This window comes from Abramis brama (genome assembly GCF_963993115.1).
Source record: "Abramis brama genome assembly, chromosome: 12".
NCBI lineage: Eukaryota > Metazoa > Chordata > Actinopteri > Cypriniformes > Leuciscidae > Abramis > Abramis brama.
This window is the reverse complement of record NC_139974.1, coordinates 2,755,256-2,776,362: the sequence shown is the minus strand read 5'-3', so window position 1 is coordinate 2,776,362 and position 21,107 is coordinate 2,755,256. Positions and strand designations below refer to the sequence as shown.

General features: G+C 37.2%; 1 protein-coding gene across 1 annotated transcript in view; it reads right to left on the bottom strand.

Annotated features, from left to right (window-relative positions):
- Positions 1-21,107, bottom strand: part of LOC311093928 (uncharacterized protein) — a 773,523-nt gene that overhangs the window by 526,722 nt on the left and 225,694 nt on the right. The window contains exons 3-4 of the mRNA XM_084131602.1: positions 7,259-7,372; positions 4,151-5,917 (exon numbers count right to left, since the gene is read on the bottom strand). Of these exons, the coding sequence (XP_083987728.1) occupies positions 4,151-5,917; positions 7,259-7,372 (1,881 nt within the window). The remainder of the gene's footprint in view (positions 1-4,150; positions 5,918-7,258; positions 7,373-21,107) is intronic.

Here is a 21,107-nt window from a genome sequence, read left to right as displayed (position 1 = left end):
CCACTACAAGCCAGCCAGAATGAGCTTCCTTCAGACGGGCCGTTTCGGTGTCTGTAGCCTTAAATGATAATGAGGAGGAGAAAGGCGGCGCAAGGTGGAGGGTGGGTGTGGCCTTGACCATCTTGCGCAACGGTACCGTGGCGTGCATGTTTACGTTGGATATAGCAATGGCACGAAGACACGCAGTCTTTCAAGCATTTCAGTTTCAGCAACAACTCAGCGGTTCCAGCAGGACGTTTCCGAATGGTTAGTTTAAAATATTATCTCTGGATACGGTACTTTATTCGGATGGTTTACAGTTATTATCATGTAGCTAACGCTAACCCACTGTTGCCTTTTCATGAGAGATCTGTAACGTCTGTATTTATCTTATTACAATTACATCAAGCTCTGCGATCTTGAAATGCGGATATCGCGCGCGCCATATAACCAACAGGAAAACGGTTATCCAAATAACAAAGAAGTGTACAACACTCGCGTTACAGTGTGTGTATTCACACACATAAACTGCATAGCTGCATAGCTAATGTTACAGCCACATTCTACGTGTAACAGTCTAGGTAACCATAAACAGTAAAGCAACACACTTCATAGTTGAATTATTCACACTTCACATATCATTACTTACTTGTCCGAGGTGTGTAGCTGAGCCAAAGAGAGTGATCCAGACTTTAGTTTCAGACGTTCAGCAAGCCCAGCTCTGTATTGACCCTTGGGTGTTCATTTGTACATCCAATTATTGAGCAATTGTTATGCTTCGCTCGCTCAAAAGCCATGATATCTCTCGTGGACAAACTAAAATCGCGCGCGATACTTCCTAGCGCATTATCTCATGGGCGGAAAATATTCTCTGGGCGGGCAAAGCAGAGACAGGGGAGGTAACATTTCCTCCTTATGACGTCATAAGGAGGAGATTCAAGATCAGCGCGTATGAGCCTCCATTTTCTCAAAGGCAGAGAAAGATAGCAAAAGCTCGATTTACACCGATTGAAATTTCTAGAAACTTGGGGACCATATACAGGCTAGGGGAACTCATATTAATGTTAAAAAACCTCAGAAAGTGAAAATTTCATGTCATGGGACCTTTAATAAATTAAAGTTTTTTTATTAAGGAACAGGACTTGTTCAACAGTGTGAAGGCTAAGTCTATTTCTTTTTTTATTTACTACTACCGAAGGGCACGACACTCGAAACCTGCTCAGGGAACGCGCTGTTTTTGAATCTGAATACGAAGCAGTCACGTGACTGTGTGTGGAAACAAAGCTTCGGACGTCAAAGATCACGTGGTTATGGCAAAACGAATCAAGCTCCGATACACTGCTTCAGTGTGTGATGGTTTTGTTTTTTTGATACAAGCTTCGAAGCCTCGGTGCCGAACGTCTCATCACTATGGATTACCCTTTCATTAAAACACTGCATTTGGATCTTTAACCTTCATGTCTCGGGGCAGTTCGTTACATCACGTGATGTACATGTGCCACACTGATAGGTCAATTGTGTATAAACACTAGTTTAGCGACACGTGAGATTCTTTGTATTTTCTGGTTTGTAGTAAGAGTTTATTTAGGGCGTCTTCGATGCTGAAGATCTTTTGTTTTAACCCTTGTGCATTGTTTAAATTTACTACCTTTCGTTATGTTAGTGGCTGAAAACAGCCACTACTTTAAACTGCTGTAAAAATGTATCAGATAAATATTTTTTTAATTTTTTTTTGCATAAATCTATTAATCAACCTCAGTCCTGCTCAAAAATACTAAATGTTTAAAAAAAATTCAGGATTTTAACTCTTTAATTGCCAAATTCGTAAATGATGTCACTGATTTTGGGGAAAAAAAAACACAAAATGACTAATTTTCAATATAAAATGTGATTGTGGACTGGATTTTTTTTTACCTTTTATCACAGTCTTGGACATGTCAAAGATTAGAAACAACATTGGTTTTGATGCATTGTTAGTTTTTGTGCAGCATGAGATTTTAACTTTTTCTCCCTCATTTACTGTTCGTGGCTGTTTTTGCCCCATTGACTTCCATTATAACCACATTTTTTGATTGCAAAGCCATGACACCATATAATCATGCATTTTTGATTGTTGGTGGTTTTCCCTGTTGGGAAGAGGTAAAATTTGTAATTTTTACTGTTGATAACTAGGTGGAACCATTAACCCTTTAGATAGGCCTGTGCAAAAAAAAGCTTAGTTTCTGGCTTTTACATGGAGTATTATGGAGTTTATATGGAGTATAAAAGCATAATAAAGTGTGTGTGTGTGTGTGTGTGTGTGTGTGTGTGTGTGTGTGTGTGTGTGTGTGTGTGTGTGAACTCACCTTGATGCATCTGAGAAAATCAAAATATGCACCTCAGCTCTCAGAACTACATGGAGTAAACAAAAACAAAGTAAGTGTATTTATGCATCTGCTGCCTTTTGATGGTGAGAAATGCAGACTAAACAAAAACAAAGCAAGTGGATTTAAACGCGTGCATGCAAGCCTGCTGCTCATTTGATGGTGAGAAGAGCAGCAAGCAACATGAGAAAGGGCTTGACTTGTAGTGAAGTTTTAGAGATGATTATGCAGCCTGACCCCTCCAGCGAGCTGCATGATGTATCGTCTTCCCCCTCTGACACCACAGACTCAGGAGAGTCAGATCCTGATTTGGATGTGGCACCCTCATCATCCTCTCTAGCTTCCACTGAAGGCGAGGAGGATTCGGAGGATCCTGGATCTGGGTGGATTGGGAGAAACGGCGAAGTGTGGTTTTCCACTAACGCGGAGACAACTCCCTTTCTTCAGCCTGCCAGAGGCGTGACTCCAGGGCCGACGCGCTATGCCATCGCAAAGGTCCAGAACATGGATTCCGTGTTCAATCTGTTTTTTATGGAGGAGATGATTGACCTCATTGTCAGCATGACTTGCGTCAACACATACATGTATGACTATGCTTTGTGATGGCATAGCGCGTCGGCCCTGGAGTCACGCCTCTGGCAGGCTGAAGAAAGGGAGTTGTCTCCGCGTTAGTGGAAAACCACACCCAGAGAACAATGACACTCTTCAGTCTCTCAGTTCAGGAAACACTGATATAAATGATAAGATGAATTTCTCCTTTCTCCTCAACAGATTTGTATATGAAAGCAGTTGTCTCCTCTTCACATCATCCAATCATGCTTATAACTATTGTTGTGGAAAATATGCAATTGTCCTGTTACAAGTATGGCTTTTTGTAAACTAGTTAACCTGTAAATAATAAAACTATATTCAATTGAATCTAAGAAGCTCGTCTGCCAAAAGTCTTTGATTTCTAAAATACTGAACTGAACAGATCATGAAGAAGTCTTCTGACCTATAGATTGTGAGAATGAAAATTCAGATGCTTATGATTTAGGACAGATTTGACGTACTTTACCTAACCTGAGAATAATCAAAATAAGTTTAAAGGTGTCTAGAAATACACACCATATAACACTATCAAAAGTAAAATGACCTCAGAAGTTTTGGAAAGAATCTAATAAAGATTATTCATCCTTTTCAGTGACTTGATGGTAAACTTTTTTGGTATATTTCTTTTTTGTATATCATTCATTATTCACCACAGGAGAGAAACACAATGTTGAGAGTATTAAATCATGTTTGATTCAAATTCAGAGTACTTATTTATTCTTATGAAGCCTGGCTGATTTAGTTTAGGTCTAGTCGTAGTTAAGGATAGCTCTACATTGGTTCATGATTAGTTCATATCTTCGCTAATCATGAGTTCATGTTGAATTAACTATTAATTCAGGTATTAGGATATGATTATTCATGTGCTGTTATAAGTACACCTAAGATATATATATATGTGAATTTCTCATTTTACAGTATTGTTTTGGTACGAAAAGCACATGCTAAACTCATAAATATGGACAAATAAAGAAGTGTGAAGTCCATGATTGTGCCTGATGAAGACCTGAGGGTCGAAACGTTGCTTGAATAAATTATTTTGGAGCAGTAATTTTCAGTGTGCGGACTTCACACTTCTTTATTTGTCTATATCATTCAGTTGTCCTGCACCTGCGCCCAATCTGGGTGTTTGGGATGTGCACACCATTTTTGTATTTTTAAACTCATAAATATGATCATGTTTTATCAGTGTAATGATTGTTGTCAGAGTGACTTACTGAACTGATCTGGACTCTTTAACCACAGGCATCAGCTTCTGAAGAACTTCATCTGCTGTATTATTGGCTCCAACAAACTGTTTTAGCTCAAAAACATCCATCTTCTGCTCTGATGTCAGCAACACATAAACCAGAGCTGACCACTGTGAGGAGGAGAGTTTGTTTTCTCCTATTTTTCCAGATTTCAGATAATGTTGGATCTCCTGCATCAGAGAATCATCACCCAGTTCATTCAGACAGTGGAACAGATTGATGGATCTCTCTGGAGAGCGATTCTCCCTGATCATCTGTTTGATGTACTGAACTGTTTCCTCTTTGTTGTAGGAGCAGCTTCCAGTCTGTGTCAGTAGTTCTCGTAAGAGAGTCTGATTGGACTCCAATGAGAGACCCAGAAGGAAACGCAGGAAAAGGTCCAGATGTCCATTCTTACTCTGTAAAGCCTCATCCACAGCTCTCTGATGCAGCTCAGATAATGAAGGATAATTCTTCTGGTTTAAGATTTTAGAAAAGAAACTTTGTATGGTTTTGTCAAACACATTTCTCTTCTTATATGTAAAATGAATGTGTGCATATAGAGCTGCTAGATGTTCCTGGATGCTCAGATGAACAAAGCAGAAGACTTTCCCCTGATACAAGCCCAACTCCTCTCTGAAGATCTGAGTGCACAATCCTGAGTACACTGATGCTTCTGTCACATCAATGCCACACTCTCTCAGGTCTTCCTCATAGAAGATCAGGTTGCCTTTCACAAGCTGCTGGAAAGCCAGTTTCCCCAGTTTGAGAATCATGTCTTCATCTTTCACTCTCTTCTCATAGTCCTTCTCATGTCTGATGTTGGTCTGAATGATCAGGAAGTGTGTGTACATCTGAGTGAGAGTCTTGGGAATCTCTCCTCTCTCTGCTTCACTCAACATCTCCTCTAGAACAGTGGCTGAGATCCAGCAGAACACTGGGATGTGGCACATGATGTGGAGGCTCCTCGAGGACTTCAGGTGTGTGATGATTGTATTGGCCAGACTCTGATCACTGATTCTCTTCCTGAAGTATTCCTCCTTCTGTGGCTCATTGAAGCCTCGTACCTCTGTCACTCGATGGACACACTCAGAGGGGACGAGATCCGCTGCTGCTGGTCTGGAGGTGATCCAGATGAGAGCAGAGGGAAGCAGATTCCCCTCAATGAGGTTCATCAGCAGCTCGTCCACTGAGGCTGATTCAGATATATCACACAGTTTCACTTCGCTCTTAAAGTTCAGAGACAGACGACACTCATCCAGACCATCAAAGATGAACAACACTTTATATTCACCACTGGATATTTCCATTTCTGTTGTTTCAGGGAAAAAGCCATGAAGAAGATCTGAAAGACTGAGTGTTTTGTCCTTCATCAAGTTGATCTCTCTGAAAGGAAGTGGAAATATGAGCTGGACGTCCTGATTCTCTTTCCCTTCGGCCCAGTCCACAATGAACTTCTGCACAGAGACTGTTTTCCCAATGCCAGCGACTCCCTTTGTCAGCACAGTTCTGATGGGTTTGTCTTGTCCAGGTAAAGGTCTAAAGATGTCATTGCATTTGATTGGTGTGTCCTCTGTTTCTGCTCTCCTGGATTGTGTCTCAATCTGTCTCACCTCATGCTCATTATTGATCTCTCCACTTTCACTCTCTGTGATGTAGAGCTCTGTGTAGATCTCATTCAGGAGTGTTGGGTTTCCCTGCTTTGCTGTTCCTTCATACAGACACTGAAACTTCTTCAGAAGATCTGATTTAAATCTGATTTCGACCAGGGAAAGATTGACAGATTACAACATAAAGAGAAAAGTTTTAGTAAAATAACAACACTCTCTAATTAAATAATTAGACAATATCACACAAGCAGCAGTGCTGTTGGTCTATATATCAGTAAAACTGTTATTTGGCCGTTTGCACAAGCCTCTGGGAATTGGATATTGATCATTTTATTATTTGATTTTTTTCTCAATTCAGTTAAATCTGGAAATATCTGAGATACATGTACATTTTGTAGGGAAAAACCTCTCAACTAATGCAGTAAACTATACAGTGGACCTGCTTCACTTGGATCATTACTATAATATTAAAGGTAAAAAATTAGTAACAATGTCCAAATTATTGAATTCAACTGAATTCAGACAGAATAAATCAACATTCAATTTAATCTGAAAATCTGAAGGCCGGTTTAATGAACTTCCATAACCTGCAGCTCCTGAACTTCCTGAAAGAGCTGAGAGGCTCTGAAAGTCTTTGAAACACTGATGGTAACAATAATCAACTCTTTTAATAGAAAAAGAAATGACCTGATTCAATTTTCACACTTTGACGCAAACACATTTTAGTTTGAGTTTCTAATTTTTAATTATTTGCAATTATTTCATTATATTACTGCATTTTTAATTAAGAATATAACTGAAACAGATTTAAACATACATTAAATAATTAATACATCCCTAATAGTAATGTTATTTGGTTCACAAGCTGTTTTATCTCTCCATGGTTGAAACATATTTCAGTGAGTTGTACCGTATATTTCAACATATATTCTTGTGTTCATGGTTCATTCATGTTTATTTCATGCTATAACTAGCAATAAAGATATGATTGGTTCTTGCTGCCGTTTAAAGGAAGGGTTGATAAAGCGTCTGATAAAGAATCTGTCATGCCACATTAAAGAGTGACAAAACAGATTTGTATTTTGTGATTAAATTAAACGAATTTGAAAGCGTACACCCTGTTTATAAAATGTAACAAAAGTAACATAGTGCGATAAGTGAACTTTTAGAAAAGTTTTATTTACTAATCAACTGAAAAAAGAATAGATTAAAAGATCAATCTTGGTAAATGATCTTCAGATTGTTCAAATGAAGAATGTAATGCATCAGAAAATCTATATTTATGATCACCGCTAAAATCATGCTGATATTCAGAACAACAGCAAGACTGCATGAGTGTTATAGCTCTTGTAACAATACTTCAATAAACAAGAAGTTAACTTGTGTTAAAAGTGTTGCTAGTTACTATTTACTATTATTAATAATGGATAGTCTGAGTACAGTGAGTTACTATCAGGATGAGTCTGTCTAGACAGAAATGTTGGACCTCATTTGAGTTGATTTTTGTCTCCTCTTAAATGTCATGTTGTCCATAGACCGGTCACTCTTCATGGACACACAGCTGGACTCTGGTGCCTGTGATCTCTGCTGGGGGAATCCACTTCAACAGAATACAGACAAGAATATATACAGTTCATTTTACATGGATAGATTGGTTCTCTATATGAGGTTTATCTACACTTATCCATCCATCCGTCTATTCAGGTCTTGCAGTCTCTACTAATGAGCTGATGAGCTGAAACAGGTGTTTTATATGAGGGAGACATAAGAAAATGTGTAGTGGTTGTGTTAGCGGCTCCAGAGAAGATCTGGGAAGAGCTGATCTAGTCTCTCTAGACAAAAATGTTGTACCTCAGACCAGTTGATGTGTGTTTTTCTTTAAATGCTATTGGATGCCCCATAGACGCGTCACTCCTCATGGACACACAGCTGGACTCCGGTGGGTTTGATTTCTGTCTGCAGCTTTGGCTTCAATAGAACAGACGATTTAAAAATAACAGATATGACATAATAGACAAGAATTCATATTTCTGTAGTAGTGAGAACCCAAATGCAGTTTATTCCAAAACGTGATCAAATATAAAACAAAGGTATAACGACGCATGGAACTCAAAACAAGAACATAGATAGTGATGGCAATTTCAAAACACTGCTTCATGAAGCTTCGAAACCTTTACAAATCTTTTGTCCCGAATCAATGGTTCGGAGCGTGTATCAAACTGCCAGAGTCGCGTGATTTCAGTAAACGAGGCTTCATTACGTCATAACTGTTTCGCAAAATTTCAATGGTTCACCGCTGGGGGCGATGATCTCTGTCAACCCATGAATCAATGAGCAAGTGTCTGTGGGTTTTACCTGATCTCTGATCAGTTTATACATTTGTAGACGTATTAATTAGACATTAGTATAATTAAAATGAATAATGGTCGTTAATAGTCTCTAATTGACTAATTGACCTGTTAGCTGAGACATTCATAACAAACCCTGACATTTGATAAACAGAACATATAGACACTTGATAATCTTATTAGATAATTGCATTTGAAAGATTTTACTTTTTTTTAAAAAAATCCAATAGATTTGTGAAAGGTGTTTTCATACATATTTGGCCTAGGTTTTTTGTTGCATTTACACTGTTCTGGCCACTAGGAGTCACCGTGGAGACGGGTGTCAGATTGTTTCGAAGCCTCAACACAATATGGCACATTTGCTTAAACTGTTTCAGTGTTACACGAAGCTTCGATCTGCCTTTCGATCTTCGATCTGCCTTTTTGCCGAAGCTTTTTTTTTTTGCCCGTTTTTTGTTGATATCTTTCAAAATCCATTGCATTTAAAGGGATAAACTATTTATTGTACAGCTTAATTTGACCAAAGACATTAATATATGCTATTAAACCAGGCTGAAGCTCAAATTATTTTAAAGTTTTTATTTGAATAAATAATTTAAAAGGCACTTTTACAAACATTTACTAAAATCAGAAAGATTGAACAGAGGTGCTACAGTTTTCCTTGAGAGAGGGTGTGTGTCTTTGTCTGTGTGTGTGTGTGTGTGTGTGTGTGTGTGTGTGTGTGTGTGTGTGTGTGTGAGAGAGAGAGAGAATGTGAGAGAGGCAGAGAGACAAGGAAACAGAGAACAAATAATGTTAGCCTGTGCAATCATATCTTTGTGTAGGCTAGTTGACAATAACAGTGTAACAAATTCATAACGGTGATTCCAACACTTAAATATTGGGTTAAAATAAATCAAACACGTAATGGATTCTCCTTGCAGATAAATACACTCACAGAATAATTGCACTCACTCACATCCATACACGATAAATACCACAGGGCTGTCACTGCTGTCGCTGTCATCAGAGGATGACACGTCTCCAGATCCAAAAAAATCACTGACTAGCTTGAGCCACTCTTGATGACCAGCAGCAAAGCTTAGGTTAGAAGCCTCCAGTGAGTTCAACGCTTTTGGCGACTTTTTGGCGACTTTGCTCTCTTTTGACAGCGACATTTCTCAAATTAATAATATTTAATCTTTCTGAGGAGATCTGCTAGCTTATTTACACTGAGCGCTACGAGTCTGACAGGAGGATGGCTGGACCAATCGCGTGCCGGTCAGTCGAAACGGGCGTCCCATTGTCAAATGGGAAAAGCAATATTCATTTCCAGCGAATTTAGTAAAACTTTGTAAACTTTAATAGTCATTTAAATACCTTTACTCAATTATCTGGACTACGAAACTTTAGGGGATTATTTTTGAATGTCTGTTCTTTGAAATTTAGCACAAAAATAATTATAAAAAAAATCTATTATTTCATTGTTTTTCCACATAATCGGCCCATATCTTAAAATGGAACGTTGGGACTTCCGACTCATTTTGCCAGATCGGGTCACATGTGATGACCAGCTGACCTTCACAGATCACATTTCAAAGACAGCTCGATCATGCAGGTTTGCACTGCACAACATCAGGAAGATCAGGCCTTTCCTAACTGAGCATGCAACACAACTCCTCGTCCAGGCCCTGGTCATCTCTAGGCTTGACTATTGCAATGCTCTTCTGGCTGGACTTCCATCATGTGCAACTAAACCTCTACAGATGATCCAGAACACTGCAGCTCATCTTGTCTTCAACGAGCCCAAGAGGGCCCACGTCACTCCTCTGTTCATCTCTCTGCACTGCTACCTCTCGCTGCTCGCATCAAGTTCAAGGCATTGACGCTTGCTTACAGATCTATCACAGGCTCAGCTCCCTCCTACTTTCACTCACTCCTACGAGCCTACATCCCTACCAGAAGCCTCACTCATACACACACACACACACACACACACACACACACACACACACTCACTCCTACGAGTCTACACCACTACCAGAAGCCTGCGATCGGTCAAAGAGCGACGTCTCGTGGTTCCATCACAGAGAGCCACAAAATCACTTTCCAGAACTTTCTCATTCACAGTTCCTGCTGGTGGAACACTCTCCCCATCCTCATCCGGAACGCAGAATCCCTGACAACATTCAGAAGACAGCTGAAAACCCATCTCTTCCGTGAGCACTTAACCGCATAAAAAATAAAATAATCCTTTCTCCTTTAAAACCTCGGTTATCAGGCTTATGCTACTCTGAACAATGCCTGAACTTCGGATTTTGAGCACTTCTTGCGTTGTTTCTTGCCTCTCCACGATGACTTGCTTAATTTAGTCCTAATTTGTAAGTCGCTTTGGACAAAAGCATCTGCTAAATGACTAAATGTAAATGTAAATGTATCTGTCTATCAAATGTTGTACCTCAGATCTGTTGGTGTGTGTTTTCCTTTAAATGTTAATGGCTGCCCCATAGACCGGTCACTCTTCATGGACACACAGCTGGACTCCGGTGGGTTTGATTTCTGTCTGCAACTTTGGCTTCAATAGAACAGACAATTTAAAAATAACAGATATACATAATAGACAAGAATTCATATTGCTAATTTTACATGTAGATAAACTTTATATAGACTATCTATCTATCAAATGTTGTACCTCAGATCAGTTGATGAGTGTTTTCCCTTAAAGTTGTTTGGCTCTCCCATAGACGCGTCACTCTTCATGGACACACAGCTGGGCTCCGGTGAGATTGATCTGTCACCCTTAAACTGACTTTAATAGAATAGAGACAAGAATCAACTTGGCTGATTTAACATGAAAATAAATCCCACATGAGAAGATTGTCTAAGATCGTATACCATACCATACCAACTTTATTTGTTAAGGACTTTACAACAACCAAAGTTGACCAAAATGCTGTACAGGAAAATTATGCAAAGTTACATAAAACGACATAAACAGGCATACAAATAAATGTATGTTGAAAAATGATGAGACTGTCCAAGGATAATGTCATATATCATCTAGCTGTCTACTGTATCTGTGTGTCTTTGGACAGTGTTTAAAGACTCTGAGTGTCTCCAACTACTGTATATCCCGGCACCAGAATATGATAGAGACAACAGATCACGGCAACACTTTAGAATTCTGATCCGTCATTAATGAATAATTACACAGGAACAAATGAGTAATGCACTATTAATATTCTAGTAACTATTAACTAGCAAGAAACTCTGATTAACGAATTAGTAAGTAATAGCGCTTAGTCGAGTGTGGTAGTTCACTATTAGCTAATCAGTAACTACTATTTTTTTCATACCTCACTGAAGACTACTAAGAACTACTATATACAGGTTCATAATTAATGTGAATAATGCATAATATATAATTAATTCTAAAGTGAATGTCATGATAACCCACTAGTAATGAATCAAGTGTTACTACATAGTTAAAAAGGAACTACTATTTATTTGGATCAGTATTCTAAAGTGAAAAACATGATAACTATCTAGTAATGACTGAAGTCACTTGTACGCTTTTGAGTTTTTTGTACGGTTTTGGATAGTAATAACTCAAGTGTTACTACATCCTTCTAAAGGAACAACTAATTATTATCCAATAGTAGTTCCTTCTTAAGGATGTTTTTTGCTAGTTAATAATACTTACTATAATGTTAATAGTACATTACGCATTTGTTCCTGTGTAATTATTTAATAATAATGGATCAGTATTCAACAATGTTACCAAGATCACTATACCAACCCTGGCAAACACACACAACACCCTGTTATGTGCAGAAAATGAGTCTTCTATAACATTAAGATCATATGAAGATTGAAGTACCTGAATCCTGGAGAAGAATCTCCATGTCTGAATGTGTGTGTGTCGTCCATGATTCATTCAGTCTTCATGGAGCTGCTCGAGTAAGAGATCAGAAACACTCATTCACACACACTCAAATACAATACATTACAAAATTATTACAAAATACAATACATTACAAAAAGTTTTTTTTTTTTCAACAATCTTGATTATATATGTATTGAAGAAAAAATAAGTCTCATATTTCTATTCTCTTTCCATCATGACATTTCCCCCATTATGTTATTGGTTGAAAAAAACTGTGATAATGATGAATTGCAAGAATATGATAAATACTTTTTTTTTTTTAATAAAATATTACATCTGGTGTGTTAGTATAAAACTCACAACCTGGAAAAATTATGAAGAATTTACAGGACAGTAAAATAATTTAAGAAAAAAAAAGAAGATCATTATACTTCTGGTGTATAAGTTGATTTGGGATCATGTAAATTAATTTGCAAAACTTGCAAAACTTGCAGGGCTGGGTTTCCCGAAACCTTCTTAACGCTACGTCGTTCTTAAGTTACACCTTAAGCTGTACCTTATCGTTAATACGCGTTTCCCGAAATGTTCTTAGTTAAGTATAGGCTACCTTCTGTAAGTCATACGTTCGGAAGGTTGGTCTGGACCACTATTGGCTTTACCTTATCACTGTTGCAGGTCTATACGAATATAATTCTGAAGTTTTAATACACCCAGACAGTGTTCAATTAGGCTAATTCAAGTGTTTTCATGCAAAGAATAAAATTGTCAATCACACTGATTGTTGTTAGAATTTTAATTATATTATTATTATATTATTAATTTAATAAAAGAGCACTTTTAAAGGCCAGTGAAAGCATATGCTACTGTCAGTTAAGTCCTATTCGGACGCTAATATTGTTTCTCATGGGCTCGTCCGGTATTGTAAACATTTACAGGGGTAAATCGGTGATTTTAGTGCCGTCCGAATCCATAATATCAGTGTTTTTTCTCACCCAACCCGCGTAAAAATCCCTGTCCAAATTAGTACCTACTGTTTTTTGACAAACAGGTCGTGTGGTAATTTAATTGCCGTCTGAATCCACATCTCTGAGTTTACAAGAAGAGATTCAAAATTCACTGTTTAAATCCTTTTTGATCACTGCCGAGCACCGTACGTAAGATGTAAACTTTTATTACTGAAATGTATGATGATGTATCACAAAAAAAAAAATGTATTCAGGACTTTTTTTCTGATTATTGAGGCCCAAAATGACTGAATTTCCTGCTGCTTTTCCAAAACATTGTTTGCGCTGAATTTTGATAAGCTAATGTCACTTTACCCGCTCATGTTAACATTTTAGCATCATTTTATGTCTATAAGCAATAAAAATATCATGTCTGAGCAGACGGAGAGGGTTGAAACACGACTGGATAATGCTCTTCTACTGGACCCACAAATACTGCAATAAATGCACTTATAAACTATAAACTGTTAACGTGGCTATAGCATGCAATATTTGTTTATTTCCCTAATAAAATGTTTATATTTTCTTGAAATGTTTAATTAAACAGTTTAAAATCATTAACAGAAAAAATTCAAACAATGTAAACTGATGTCCATGTTTGCTATTTCTAGAAAACCCTCCTCATCTGATGTTATTCTGGTGTTGAGGTTGTAACAGAACTCTTTATACTGGACATTGATTTACACAGACAATTATAATCAAACTATATGTCCAACAAAGACAGTAAGGATTTGAATAATAAGATCAAGAACTTCATATTACATTAAGAACTTTAACTATGATACTTTAAGTATTTCATGGCTGCTTAAGGTAATGTAAGGCTTTATGCGTCTCACCTGAAGACTCTCCTTGATCAGAATCAAAGGTTATAGACACAGATTCTCAAATCCCTGCATAAGCAGCTTTAAACATCACGAGTTGATAAAAATATGGAAGTTGGGAAATCTAGTATCACTTTCATTCTGCTAGTAAATCATGGTTGCCAGATCTGCTCGAGCTCATATCATCCGTTTCATACACAGTTCAGTTGAGAAAGGCTAGTAGTGCACCAGTTCTGACAATGTAAAAATTTAAAAACTTGCTAATATTATTATTTTCATACACAGTTACATGAAATTGTGGCTGTTTGAATCGAAAAACATAAGCTCTGCAATATCTGTCTTAAAATCAGCTCTTGCATCTCCTATGATTCACAGACATGACTCTAGTTTTCATTCCAAAGTGCAAGAGAAATATTATTTATATTTGGCCCAAGAAAACTTGTAAAATCAACATTTACAGATAAACTTGTGCATTTTTAAGCGCAAAATGTCAAACAAAAACTAGGAAAGCAATTTTTATTTTTATTTTGTGAGCTTGACTTCTTCTTATTCTTATGCAACATGATATTTAAAATACAATCATTCTTTTTTTCCCCCATTATGGTTTAAAAAAATGAGAAAGGAATGGATGAAAAACTACATGGACCAAATGGAGATTGATGAATATTGGAGTGATGAAGGCATTATAAGTTTAAGTATTTTAATTAAAGAATGAATAAAATCTGCTCATACCAAGTCAAAACTTAAAGGTTATTAATAATAACATTAAAATTACAAAATACCAAGACATTGTTATATCTCAGTAGCAAATTGAGTTTGACATTGAAGGGTTACAAATTTAAGAATCTATTTCAGATATGCTTCCTTACATGACATCACGGTGAAGAATACTGATTTTAGCATTTGAGGTTTTAATTTAGATTATAAATTATAACTTACTTTTCCTTTGTAAGTTAAATGAGTCAGATCACGGAGACGCTAACCTATTGTCTTTAATGGTTCTTGGAGCAAGAGCCACAGTCCAGACGTTGAATCGTTTGGCTGATTGGATTAGCACATATGCATTTGAGTGGTTATGCTGATTGGATTGAGACTGCCGGTCTGGGGCGGGTTCCTTAACCTGTATACTCATTTACATGCTTTGTTTGAATTTGTCTCCACCTTCAAAAGTCCCTCCTCCTAAAATGCCTATAAGACACAATGTAAATTTATGTACGTCAGATCATGTTGGAAGTACTACAGCAACGTACAGCGGAGTTCTCAATAAAGAATAACTTCCGTTGAACGCGATCCCAACTGTCTCCTGGTCTCTGCTTCGATGAAAGAAAACTTTACAACAACATGAATCTAGTTCTTACTGTGGTGATCTGATGGCAGATAAAGATGGTGATTGAGGGATCAGTCGTTCTTATACAGTATATGAACTTGCGACACTTGCCACAATGCATATTTTCTACGACTTTTCACAATTATTTTTTTAAACCAAAATAGGTGCTGCATGTTAGATGTACTTCAAGAGTATAAAGTATAATGTATAAATAAATGTAAATGTTTTCCATCTTGTGGTTATGATATGTGATGATCATATCGGTCTCAGATGGGGATGGATTCATCATCTAGTGCAGACGTCAGCAACCTAAGGCACGCGTGCCAACACTGGCACGCGGAGGCAGTGCGAGAAGTGTATTTCATTCAGATAAAGTAGTCTACCTGCATACAGATCTACATTTTGATGTAATAATTCCTCGTAGTAAAAAAAGCTTATTTTATTAAGTTAGAGATGCACCGATTGATCCGCTGGTGGCCGAAATCAGCCGATTTTCACGTGATCAGCCATAACCGGCGACCGGCCGGTCAGTCTGACATATGCCGATTTTATGCCGGTCAAATGCACTCAGTCTCGGGCTCAGCATGATTACCATCGCGCAACACCAGCATCACATGTGCACATGGAACGCACATGTTGAAAAATTACGGCCGTTTCACGCATATTTTTTTCGGCGTGCATGTTAATCAATGAGTGCATTCACACCGGGAGCAGCGCATGAGCGCCCAACAGGAGCGTCGCGTGAGCAGCAGTGAAGCGAGGGTTTCGCCGCCTAGTCTATTTTGTCTGCGCTGCTCACGGTCAATTAAAGTGAAAGCACACATTTGATTGACAAAATAAATATGATTTCAAACAAAAGTGCCTAAAATGCACAGAATGTGCATGTCTAGTGTGTTTTAACAAGAACTGGATTAGGTTATGTCAGAAAAGAAAATGAAGACTCAAAAATATGTATATAAAATCTATTTAAACTTGTTTTTATTATTCAGTTTGGGTAAAAGGATATGATATTTTATAATATATATATATATATATATATATATATATATATATATATATATATTTCTGTGTGTTGTAAAGTGGTTAGAAAAAAATAAATCGGTATCGGCGCCAGGTCAAACTGAATGAAAAATCGGAATCGGCCTAGAAAATTGTAATCGGTGCATCTAGGAGTTATAAATACTATCTAAATCTAAAACAAATTTCAAGAGAAATATTTAAATTTCTGTACTATTTCTGTGTAAGCCATTATGAAAATGTAAAATGTTTGTGTATTTATATGAGTGTGTGTGTGTATATGTATAGGCCTATGTATGTATGTATGTATATATATATATATATATATATATATATATATATATATAGGCTATGTGTGTGTTGTGGCACAGTGATGAACTCGGAAACTTAAAAATGGCACTTTATGACAAAAAGGTTGCCGACCCCTGATCTAGTGTCAAAGCTGCTCAGATCCTGGAGAAAATATTAGCGGAGCCCTTTTCTGCTCTTCTTTACTGGAAAGATCTGCAGATGAAAAATACACACATTTGTGAATAAGTCTTTTTTTAATCACTGGATATAGTTTTCATGCTAGCTCAAGAAAATAGTTTAAAATATCTAATATTTATCACATGGGATTGTAAGTCATTTGAGAATATTTGTGTAAAGTGTGTAATATCTGCTCTTTTCTCATGTGAAACTGTTAGGTGTTCTGAACACGACAGAGAGACAGTGCAGTCGAGCGATAGTGTCCCCCTGAACCATGTCATCCAGGCATATCGAGCCCCGGGACAAAACATCATCTACAGAAAGAGAAAACATCCCAACATCACTATCAGCATCAGAGAAGCTCAGAGCCGCAGTATCAGCTGATGACACATGGTGGCGCTGTTCTACAACAAAACACATCAGCATTAAAATACACAGTGGAGGACAGAAACACTGGAGCTGACAGCCAGTCCAGCATTAAAGACATATTATGTTTCACTCAGATATTTTTCAGCAGCTTCAACTCTGTTTGAGAGCTCAAGATTGCAGGAACAGGTCAATGATGAACTGGGGTGTGTTTCCCGTACAACGACGTAACTCGCTGGTTCACTACCATAGTATGATGCATCGTTGAAGAAATCAACTAGCTAGTCACGACTGTTTCCCGAAACCGTATTGTCGCAAATTGGTCGTTCAACCCATAGAGGTGCCATGCCGATAATGCAGCTGTGAATGACAAACTCTTCCTGCTTTACTTCTTCTTATATCATTTGTGGTTGTCAACAACCTTTGTTGCATCACCGCCATCGTCTCAACTGTAGTGTGAAGCACTGAAAGGATCAGGAAATGGATAAAAACAGCCCATAATATTACTTATAATGTCCCCATGCATGCATAAAGCACTTCAACTTGTCTATCTAAACCTTTTTCTTTGAAATGTTTTAATACTAATCTATAATTTTGCCTGTCCAGATTCTCCAGAATCAGTTTTTAGCAAACTAAAGGTAGGCTATAGTTACACAGCTCTTCAGTTTTGTTCTAATTCATTTTTATATTATGTTTTATAGTGTAAAAGACCTTCTCAGCGCAATCAAAATATATACATCTTCCTGTTGCAGAGTTTCCTATTGTCAGTAAAGTATAATTTAAGCCACAAAGTCTTACATGATGACAAGTAATAAAAGTATTTTCATTTGTATTTTTTAATAGCTTTCAATACTGTTTTTGCATCAAGCAAATGTAATTCGTCTAATTTCATGTCATGACCTCTTTAACCCTTTCATGCACAGAGGTCACTACAGTGGACAGCTATTAAAAAAGCATTTTCTTGAATTTGCACGGGTTTTGTTTGCATAGTTGCACATCAGCCTCTTCAGTGGACCCTGGTGCAACATCCTATACACTGCAACCAAGCAAGCCGTTGTGTGTCGATTTTCTCCCCCTCCAAACCAAGATGGCCAATGGTCAGTCAGAAATGCCAAGTTGCTCCGGAATATCCACCCATTCCTTCTATCCTAGGAGACTCTTGTAGGTAAAAAAAAATATTGCAGCATCAAGCAAGTCCTAACACAGTTAAACTTTGCTTGTTAGATCAAAAAGTAATCTGATTATGTAATGCACATTACTTGTAATTAATTACTTTACTTGTAACATCAAAAAAGTAATCTGATTACGTAATGCATGTTACTTGTAATGCGGTTGTAGAAATTTCTGATGGAATCGCGTCCTCATGTTCTGATATCAAAGATACACGAAGTTCAACCTGTATGAAGTTCAATTGCCTTTGCACTATTTCACATTTATATTATTTGTATATATTTTATAGTTTTCACATGATTTGATATAATTTTTATAAACTGATGATTGATATAAACAATTTCACAAGAAGTTATCGAGAAGTTAATTTGCTCGCATGTTATCGTCTTTGTTTCCATAGCGACGGAGTCTTGAGGACGTGTGTCGTAAACGCAAGTTTTAAAAAAATAATCACGTCGAGCTCACGTCCGTCCTTTGAATGCAAGAGGCTCTCCAAATATAGATATGAATGGAAAAAAAGTTAACAATTGGTCTATCTTTTTAATAATGTATTTTGAAATGGAATTTGGTAATATTGTAGTTTTGTTACTTTTTGTGCTATTTATCTTAAAAATTTAGAGCAGCACAATGTCTGATGGACTTTACAGTCGTATTGTTATGTATTCCGTGTTTAGGATAAGTCTTTTTCATTACCTCACTGTGACTGTGAAGTTGCTGATTATCAGATATGTGTGAATGTGAGCAGTTATGTCTTATGAGGGCAGATAGTCATTTTTGCACTGTTTGTGAATTGAAGGAATATGCAATTAAGCAGTAAGCAAAATTTATTTAATATTTACTATAAAGTATGCAGTTGATCCATTCTATTGTCTGTATATTTAAATGTGTAACTTAATAAATAACCTTTCCTGCTTTAAAAGTTTTGAGAATCTTCCCTTTCATCACAGATGTTGTTAAAAGCCAAAAAGGTGCCCTGTAAAACCTGATAAGTTACGGTAACTCAAACCATTTGAGGAAACTGATTGCCTTAAACAGTTTTTTTATTTTAAACCATTTAAGAATACTGTAAATTCATATACATTGAGTTAAATTCACTTATATTTTAGTGTTGATGTTACGTCCAATGTTATCATATGTCTGGGGTTGTTATTTCTCTATTTTTTCCCCTTCATTCTTTGAGAACTTAGTAAATAGAGTATGATAATGCAATAATGTCGCACACATTTGACTGTCTGTGTTTTAGTTACAGGTTTAGATGTTAGTCTGACCTTCTCTGGATCAGCTGATGGAGAATAAAGAGCCTCTACAGACACAATCACATTCAACAGAATCAACAGACACAAACCCACAGTGATCATCACACACACATGTGTGTGTAACTTACAGAATGATAAGAATGCCATTTTTCTGTTCTGGTTGATAGACCTGTTATTAAACGGGGAAGAGAAAAGAACAGGTGAGACTTGTAACGGTCAGCTGCTGGAGTGCCCTTGAGGGCCACCAGAGGGCACTCCACAACAGACTATTGTCATTCCCTCACAAACTACATTTCCCATAACTCTCTGCCTGGACTCATCATCCCTGATTGCATCCACCTGTGTCCCATTACCTTGTTTAACTCACCCTATTATATAGCCTGGTTTTCACATTAATTCCCTGCAAAGTCTTGTACGTGTAACACTGCGTTCCTGAGCATTTCCACTGTTTTCTATGTTTCTGGTTTTCCCGTTCCTGTCTCACCCTCTGGTAGTGATGGTGAAATGAAGCTTTGTGAAGCACTGGGGCTTTCCCCCTCGACTGTATCTCAAAATGATTCATTACTCGAAGTTTTTCAACACGTTGCACACTAACGACATCTTGTGGTCAAAAGGTGGAAAAGCTGCCTTTCTGTCCCAGAAGACCATTTTTTTCCCATTTTTTTTCTTTTCCCATTTAATAAATCACTTTGTGCTTTGTAAACCACAAAGCAATACAATTAATTCTCATAATTCATGTGTTAGTGTTGATGTAGTTCTTATACAATGTATGAACAAACAATTGTATGAATTCATTTATGAATCTGCTTTGATCTACAAATGCAGCCTTATTCACATAAACTTTAGCCTCAGTCCTGATCCTACGAGTTCATAGGCAAGGCTCATGTAGGCATATATAATCAAAATAAAAGAAAATTGGGTACTATACGGTTATCCGGACCACACGATGGCCTACCCCTAACCCCGCCCCTAAACCTACCCGTCACTGGGGTTAAGACCAATCAGGGATGACTATACAGACACGGGACTAAAAGACACACGTGTGGTCCGGATAACCGTATAGAACCGAAAATTGTGTGGAATGGTGAAGTGCTTGTGAACTGGGGAGCTAACATCTTATTTTGTGGGTAAATTAATAAATTAAAGGTTTTTTTTATTAAGGATCAGGACTTGTTCAACAGTGTGAGGGCTAAGTCTATTTCTTTTTATATTTACTACTACCGAAGGGCACGACGCTTTTCATTTGACACTTAAAAGTGGCGATGCATCATTGCTTTTAAATAAAAAAGAATTTAATTGTAAATGTTACTACAATCAAAGGCATTTGAATATGTTTGGTGGGCTGAATTACTCAAATTAAGTCATTAAATAAATATTATATATGGAGATGTCTGTAGTACAGCGTTTGCAGTATAAATGTCACTTCTGTAGAAACAAAAGTCAAGTAACCTTTATTTATACAGCGCTTTTTACAATACAGATGTTTTCAAAGCAGCTTTACAGAGATAACAGGAAAATAATGCAACAAAGTTTGTTCCTGCTGTACAACAGATCTAGAAGAAAATAATACCATAGTCCATCTTAAGTAAGTTCAGTGTTGATTCATTTCTGTTGTAAAAAAGTTATTACTTTAGTTCATTTATCTATACAGCCGCTCTGGAGAAAACAGTGATGTCATCGTCCAGCTCAGTTC